The 8991-nt window shown below is 39.7% G+C and overlaps 1 protein-coding gene across 1 annotated transcript in view; it reads right to left on the bottom strand.

Moving 5' to 3' along the window:
* Positions 1-8991, bottom strand: part of TFCP2 (transcription factor CP2) — a 106365-nt gene that overhangs the window by 32289 nt on the left and 65085 nt on the right. The window contains exons 2-4 of the mRNA XM_011965127.1: positions 3516-3667; positions 2589-2665; positions 1238-1343 (exon numbers count right to left, since the gene is read on the bottom strand). Coding sequence (XP_011820517.1) covers positions 1238-1343; positions 2589-2665; positions 3516-3667 — 335 coding nt within the window. The remainder of the gene's footprint in view (positions 1-1237; positions 1344-2588; positions 2666-3515; positions 3668-8991) is intronic.

The following is an 8991-nucleotide window of genomic DNA, read 5'->3' as shown; positions in this document are numbered from 1 at the left end:
AAAGCAACAAGTGTTGGCAAGGATTGAAGAAATTGGAACCTTTTTTTTTTTTTTTTTGAGACAAGAGCCTCGCTCTGTCACCCAGGCTGGAGTGCAGTGGTGTGGTCTCAGCTCACTGCAAGCTGCACCTCCTGGGTTCACATCATTCTCCTGCCTCAGCCTCCTGAGTAGCTGGGACTACAGGTGCCCGCCACCATGCCCAGCTAATTTTTTTGTATTTTTAGTAGAGATGGGGTTTTACCGTGTTAGCCAGGATGGTCTCAATCTCCTGACCTCCTGATCCGCCTGCCTTGGCTTCCCAAAGTGCTGGGATTACAGGCGTGAGCCACCACGCCCAGCCGAAATTGGAACCTTTGAGTACTGCTGGTAGATATGTAAAATGTGTAGTCACTGTGGAAAACAATATAGTGGTTTCTAAAAAAAAAAATTTAAGGTAGAATTACCATATGACCCAGCAATTCCATTTCTGGATATACATCCAAAAGAATTAAAAGCAGAGACTCAAACACATATTTGTACATCCATGTTCATAGCAGCGTTATTCACAATAGCCAAAAAATGGAATTAAATTAAGTGCCTATCATGGGATGAATGAATAAACAAAGTGTGGTATATACACACAATGGAATATTATTCAGCCTTACATGGGAAGGAAATGCTAACGTATGCTACACCATGAACCTTGAAAACATTATGCTAAGTGAAAAATGCCAGTCACAAAAGGACGAATACTGTATGATTTCATTTATGCAGTACTTAGTAGTCTAATTCATAGAGACAGAAAGGAGAATAGTGGTTACCAGGGGCTGTGAAGAAGGGAGAATGGGGAGTTGTTTAACAGGTACAGACATCCAGTTTTGCAGATAAGAAAAGTTCTGGAGATGAATGATAGTGATGGTTACACAATAATTTGAATGTACTTAATGTTACTGAACTATCCACTTAACAATGCTTAAAATGATAACTTTTATGTAACATATATTTTACCACAACTTAAAAAACAAAACAAAATCATCCTATAGTTGCTATGGAACTAAAGTGTTTATACTTTCAACTTCAATTCTGGTATCATTTTCACCTGTATTACTTAAAATTTTTTATGCTTAATAAATACTTTCAAGGTTTATACTAATTGAGCTTCACAAGCATATGAATTAAGGTAAATGTCAAATAAAGAAAACCAACTCTTGGTGCATAGCTAAAGGCATTTCCTAGGCAATAGATTCTCTTAACTCACCTATGTCAAGAATTCTGTCCCCAGGTCGGTTCCACCTCCAACCCTCTAGCTGCTGATGCTCAGTGTACTGTAGCCTTCTGTCATGGAACACCACACGGAATATACTCTAAAAGGATACAACAAAATCAGACGATAACAGGACCTCTTGAAAATCAGTGCTGACAAAGAAAAACTAGCAGGACTCACTGCCAGTTGGTTTCTAAACACAATCTAAAATTATTTTTCTTAACATCTGCTTCACTCTAAAACCCATACCATACTAAGTGCTATTTCAGGATAAAATTTTATAATTTCTCAGATATAATCTTTTATTTTTTTTTTGAAATGGATTTCGCTCTTGTTGCCCAGGCTGGAGTGCAATGGCACCATCTCGGTTCACAGCAACCTCCGCCTCCCGGGTTCAAGGAATTCTCCTGTTTCAGCCTCCTGAGTAGCTGGGATTATAGGCATGTGCCACCACGCCTGGCTAATTTTGTACTTTCTGTACAGACAGGGTTTCTCCATGTTGGTCAGGCTGGTCTCAAACTCCCAACCTCAAGTGATCCGCCCGCCTCAGCTTCCCAAAGTGCTGGGACTACAGGCGTAAGCCACCGTACCCAGCCAATTTCTCAGATATAATCTTTATAGTTAACTGGTACCATATTTAAAACTTGGCTTAAACTTCAGTCCGATGGTAAGTAGGCATAAAGGACTCCCATCTGAAGCATTGCTGCATGCCTCTTCTGTTACGCCATGGCTTATCTGGCTTAGTTCTTCAGATGTACATGAAAAACACACCAAGTGCCCTGCTTGCTAACCCACCATACAACCTGTAAACACTGAGGGTAGGCAGAGCCTATTTCCATCAACTTTCCTTTTGTTACTTTTACTTTGTAGTAGTGTCTGTTAATTCCTCCCACCACCTTTTGACAAAACTCCTGTTTCAATTGTGCTGTGAATTATCAAAATCCTGACTGTTAATCTAGACTAAGAGAACTGCTCTTCATCAAAGTAGCTTCTGTTTTCCTCGCTATAAGACTAAGTATCAAAAAAGACACTCAGGCTTCTCTAAAGATCTCAAGGAGGTTACTTTACTCCAAAAGAACTTCACTGAGCCAGGGGTGATTACCCTGGACAGGGAGTGGTAAGCATTCTATTTCTGAAGCTCTGAAAAATTCATGTGAATAGTGGGGCCTACTCTGACCCCAAAGAAATAACACATCAGCTTACCACTCTGCCAACAAATTATGGCAGGCAAGAGATACCATCAAGCCCTTGGAAGCAAAAGAACATTAACAACAAAAACAAAAATTTAAAATCACAAAAGGATTAATAAAAAAAATTGTACAGAAGAATGATTTATTCGTTTTACCTTCACCAATTTGCCATTAATTTCTGGAAGTTCTCCAAGTTTCCTATTGTCTAGCATTCGAATTTCATAAGACTGTCCTAGAAGAAAAAGTAATTACATATTATATTCATCACAAATTAACTTTGCTAGATTCAGAAAGAATAAAATTCAGTTGGTTGAATATACAATAGTATAATAATATTATTAGTATTAGTAACAACAACCAGAAGCCTTTACTAGATGCTCAGCCCTGTGCCAAGTATTGTCACATATTATCTCATTTAACTGATATACCTTTCTAAGGTATTACCAATCCCATTTTACAGACAAAGAAATGGAAACTTAAAAGAGTTTTAGCAACTTGTCCAAGGCCACACAATTGGTAAATAATAGAGCCAGGTAGAGTAATACTTCTCAGACAGTAATCAATGGGAGTGTCTAGGGAACATGATTAGGAAGAGGAAGCTGGGAACTAAAAATGGACAGCTAAGCAAAAGAAGCTAGTAATAGATATCAAGTATGACATTAGAACTCAAATCTCTGAAGTAGGACTTCTAGTTTGATAGGTCATACCAGAAAGATCTAAGTTTTTACATATAAGTGTACCTAATAAAACATCATAAATGGCCGGGTGCAGTGGCTCACGCCTGTAATCCCAGCACTTTGGGGGGCCAAGGTGGGCGGATCAGGAGGTCAGGAGATCCAGACCATCCTGGCTAACACGGTGAAACCCCGTCTCTACTAAAAATACAAAAAAGCACATGCCTGTGGTCCCAGCTACTCAGGAGGCTGAGGCAGGAGAATGGTGTGAACCCAGGAGGCGGAGCTTGCAGTGAGCCGAGATCGCGCCACTGCAGTCCAGCCTGGGCGACTCCGTTGCAAAAAAAAAAAAAAAATCATAAATACTGTAGGCCTGCAATAGTACTAATGAATGAGGAAGCATCTAACCTTGATTGAGATACGTTAGGGTTTCATCATGGAGTTTCACTGCTGGAGAGGTAGCAGCACAAAGCACATATTGAAAAGGCAGGATTTTATTCTCATTATCAGGAGGCAAACTTGACTCTTCTTGCTTAAAAATGGGCAATGCGAGGACATCACTAAAATAAAACAAATGACTCACGTTAATATCTGGCAACGGTGCAAAGGCAGCTTTATTGGTAAATAATTTAATTGCAATGCTTTGGAAAGCCATAAACATTACTCACCTTGGTGGAGTTTCACCCCAACAATTCCATTTAGATTACCTGCTGTGATATCCCCCTGACCACAATAGTGTGGGTGATGACAGATATTCACTGCTAAAACCACTAAGTGTGAAAGAGAATGTTTCTAGGAATCATAGACAGGGGTTCCTAAAAGGACTCTGGAAATTATAAACAGAGTTCTAAAATGTATAAATCTAGGACACTTAGTAATGTCTTTGTTCTCAGAAAGGCAACAACTATACTACCTGTATAACCATATCAGCTGATTTTCTATAAGGACTAAAATAACTTCTACAATTCCTTAGAAGCCACATGAAAAGGACAAATCAATAACAAGTATATATTTCAAGGTCATCTTACATTCTGTGGAATAACAACTAATATTGAGATGTTCCTACAAGCCATTTCCTCTAAGAAAAAGCTTTTTGTATCTATCAGTTTATCTAAACTTGCAAACCAAAGACATACATCCATCCTTTGTCATAGGAATGTAAAACCACACTCTCATCCTTTGTCAGTAGGAATGTACAATAACATAAACACTTTAGGAAAAGGTTTGGCAATTTTTTATAAAATTAAACATGCAGCCAGGCGCAGTGGCTAATGCCTATAATCCCAGCACTTTGGGAGGCCAAGGCGGGCAGATAACCTAAGGTCCGGAGTTCGAGACTCGGCTGACCAACATGGCGAAACCGTGTCTCTATTAAAAATACAAAATTAGCCAGGAGTGGTGGCACGTGCCTGTATTCCCAGCTACTCGGGAGGCTGAGGCAGAAGAATTGCTTGAACCCGGGAGGTGGAGGTTGCGGTGAGCCAAGATGGTGCCATTGCACTCCAGCCTGGGCAACAAAAGCCAAACTCCATCTCAAAAAAAAAAAAAATTAATTAATTTAAAAAAAATTAAATTAATCAGGCATCTATTGACCCCAGCAGTTCCACCCATTGGTACTTATCCAAGAAAAATGAAAACATAAGTCCACCCAAGACTTGTTATAAATGTCCACAGCACAAAAGCAAAAACTAGGCCAGGCGCAGTGGCTCACACCTGTAATCCCAGCACTTCGGGAGGCTGAGGTGGGTGGATCACCTGAGGTCAGGAGTTTGAGAACAGCCTGGCCAACATGGTGAAACCTCATCTCTACCATAAATACAAAAATTAGCTGGGTGTGGTGGTGCAGGCCTGTAGTCCCAGATACTTGGGAGGCTGAGGCAGGAGAATCACTTGACCTCAGGGGGCAAGAGGTGCAATGAGCCGAGATCGTGGCACTGCACTCCAGCCTGGGCAACAGAGCAAGATTCTGTCTCAAAAAAACAAAAACAAAAACAAAAAACTGGAAAGAAACTAAATGTTCATGAGTAAGAGAACGGATGTACAAACCATGGTATATCCATACAATGGACTACTCAGTGAAACAAAGGAATGCAACATGGATGAATCTCACAGATATAATGCTCAACAAAAAAAGCCAGACACAAAGAATGCATGATGCATGGTTCTGTTTATATGACAGTCTAAAACAGGCAGAGTCGAAGAGAACAATGGTTTCCTGGTGGGGCAGGGGATGACTTGGAAGGTATATAAGGGAACTCTGTAGGGAGATGAATATGTTTTATACTATGATAGGTCTGCTACACAGTTGTAACTCTAACAGCTTATTTTTGCATCTCACTGTAAATGAATTTTACCTAAAAAAAAAATTTATTGAATAGAAGATGGGGAATAGGTAGAAGTAAAAATAATAAAAGAGGGCTAGGTGTGGTGGCTCACGCCTGTAACTCCACCACTTTGGGAGGCCAACGCAGGTGGATCACTTGAGGCCAGGAGTTCAAGACCAGCCTGGCCAACATGGTGAAACCCCATCTGTACTATTAATAGAAATACAAAAATTAGCTGGGTGTGGAGACACACACCTGTAATCCCAGCTATGTGGGAGGCTGAGGCACGAGAATCGCTTGAGCCAAGATTGTGCCACTGCACTTCAGCCTGGGTGACATAGCAAGACTGAATCTGAAAAAAAAAAAAAAGATAAAAAGAGTAGTAACATGTTGATGACTGTTCAAGCAAGGTGATGAGTATAAGAGGGTTCATCATATAATTCTGTTTACTTTGTATATGTTTGAAATTTTCCACAGTAAAGTTTTTAAAAAAAAAAAAAAATATACATAGGCCACAGAGTACTTCTGGGTACAAAAGAAAAGGAACAGGGCACATGAAATAAAAGAAACAATTAAGATTCCCTTGGCCAGGCATGGTATGGCTCACGCCTATAATCCCAGCACTTTGGGAGGTCAAGGCGGGCAGATTACTTGAGGTCAGGAGTTTGAGACCAGCCTGGCTAACATGGTAAAACCCCATCTCTACTAAAGATACAAAAATTAGCCAGGTGTGGTGGCGTGTGCCTGTAGTCCCAGCTACTCAGGAGGCTGAGGCAGGAGAATCACTTGAACCCGGGAGGTGGAGGTTGCAGAAAGCCGAGATCACGCCACTGCACTGAAGCCCAGGAGACAGAGCGAGACTCCATCCAAAAAAAAAAAATCCCCCCCAGAAGATTAGAAGTCAGGAATCCAGCGAATTTTTTTTTTTTTAGACAGTCTTGCTCTGTCTCCCAGGCTTGAGTGCAGTGGCACGATCTCGGGTCTCTGCAACCTCCACCTCCCGGGTTCAAGTGATTCTCCTGCCACAGCCTCCCAAGTAGCTGGGACTACAGGCACATACCACCACGCCGGGCTAACTTTTATATTTTTAGTAGAGACAAGGTTTCACCATGTTGGCCAGGCTGGTCTCAAACTCCTGACCTCAAGTGATCCGCCCACCTCGGCCTCCCAAAGTGCTAGGATTATAGGTGTGAGCCACCTCACCCAGCCCAGAGATTCTTGTTAACATTTCCCATGTTCAAAATGGAATACATTCAAACCTTTACCTATAATTTAAATATTAAGCTTATAAAGAGACCAAAATGCTTCTTTTTAACCATTCACAGATGAAAAAGCAATTATTTATATGTACCTATATCCCTCACCAATACACACATTTTCCCCAATACATCAGATTACAGGGTCATTACCTTCAGGCAAAGACACTATTGACAGAAAGTTGACTACACTCTTGTGAATTTTACAGACAATATTATAAATTATTACTGGAAAATAAAACAAGTAGCAAATGTTCTGATTATTGACTTCACACACAGGTATAATACAAATTTACTAGCATGAACACTAAAAAAAGGAGGGGTGGAAGAGAAGAAAATTTTTCTTTCTGTTGATATCTGAATAACAATAATATGTTATTATTTGAATCCAGTAAGACTTGATGCAAACCAGTTTTCAAGAAACAGTTTTCTTTTTTTCTTTTTCTTTTTTTTGAGACAGAGTCTCCCTCTGTCACCCAGGCTGGAGTGCAGTGACACCATCTCGGCTCACTGCAGCCTCTGCCTCCTGGGTTCAAGTGATTCTCCTGCCTCAGCCTCCCGAGTAGCTGGGATTACAGGCATCTGCTACTACGCTCAGCTAATTTTTATATTTTCAGTAGAGACAGGGTTTCACCATGTTAGCCATGCTGTTCTCAAACTCCTGACCTCAGGTAATCTGCCCACCTCAGCCTCACAAAGTGCTGGGATTACAGGCGTGAGCCACCGCGGCCAGTCTATGAAACAGTTTTCTCATCGTTAAAAAATATTTCAATGGCCAGAAACACAAAAGGCACTTTCTTTTCCTTAGGCTTTGCTCATATGAGTTAAGAGTGGAGAATGTTGAGGGAATCCTTCTTCCTGTCCATATTAATTTTCTTCCACGTGAAACATATTGTTCCCTTGAGACTATTTACAACTGTAGAAACAGAGTTTTCTAAAAAATTACTCTGTTCTAGTTATTTTATTTCTCAAGATCAGGAAGTTACCAGTGCTCTCATAACAAAAAGTATAGAAAATAAAGTAAAACACCACAAAACTCAACACAGTGTTAGCATTTGGAAGCCTTTACTGTCTTATCATTCTCAAATACATCACATCTGATGATTCTTTAAAAGATTAGTAAAGATTACCAGATATCAAGGCAAATAGGATTTTGAAACACAGCAACAGTTCAACCTTTATGAATGTAGGGTGGCTATTTTTTCTTCTCAAGTATCACTACCAACCAAGGTTAATAAACAGCAACCATTTCTAGTCTTCTCAGGATCATGTGGCATTACACCTAACCCATGACTAAGCAAAGGACTGTTATCTGGGGCTAGAATTCTCAAACTGATTCTCAAAGTTACCCCTAAAACTAACTCAAAACAGTACAGCCAAACCAAATACACAAGACTATATTTCCTCATCAGAGAGTTTAAGATCTATAAACCCCAAACATATTTCAATTATTCATAATCTTGCTACACTGCATTTCTTTTAGTCTGCTGTGGGAGCAAAAGTACCATTCAGTTCCACATTCCTAGAGATAGAGGCTAAAGGTCACTGGAAATACAATTCTAGGTCCCTATTTATACCAAAACAAAAACAAGTGCATCCAGAAAGAAACGGTTTTGGAAATCCAAGTCTGCTCTTCCTTAGAGGTGAGTTTAGATAAGGAAAACCCAAACCCATTCTGGTAGATTCTAAGTAGCTGTTGCCAATGTATAATTTAACATTTTATTATATTTTCTGATTGCTTTATGCATTTAGTTCATTTTTTTTAAATTTATTTTTTATTATTTTTTGTAGAAATGGAGGTCTTGCTATGTTGCCCAGAGTGGTCTCAAACTCCAAGCCTCAAGTAATCCTCCCACCTCTTCTCCCAAAGTGTTGGGATCACAGACATGAGCCACTGTGCCTGGATTAATTAATTTCAATGAACCGTAAGCTATTTGAAAGGAAAACTTCTCTTTCCTGTTCTTAGCAAATATTCACTGATATGATGTATACTTTTGTTTTGTTAAATAAAAACTATAGGAGGCCACTAAACTCCTATACTAGGCCCCAACAAAGCAGACTAAAAATAAAAATGGAGTCATCCATCTTAAGTACTACATTGTGAAACCTAAACTAAGCTATCTTATCTTCTAAGAAATCAGGAGAGACAGAACACCTAATGTCCCAAACAGGACAGTTTAAATCTTCAAACAGCATGATAATGAAGTTCCCTCTGCTTTACTCCTCACACAAAAATAGTAGCCTGAAGTAGCCTGATGTTAACCAATCAGCCACTTTTCTTTTTTTCTTTTTTTTTTTTTTTTT

This window comes from Mandrillus leucophaeus, unplaced genomic scaffold (genome assembly GCF_000951045.1).
Source record: "Mandrillus leucophaeus isolate KB7577 unplaced genomic scaffold, Mleu.le_1.0 Scaffold118, whole genome shotgun sequence".
Lineage (NCBI taxonomy): Eukaryota > Metazoa > Chordata > Mammalia > Primates > Cercopithecidae > Mandrillus > Mandrillus leucophaeus.
The sequence above is the reverse complement of the archived record's forward strand: the minus strand, read 5'-3'. Positions and strand labels throughout refer to the sequence as shown.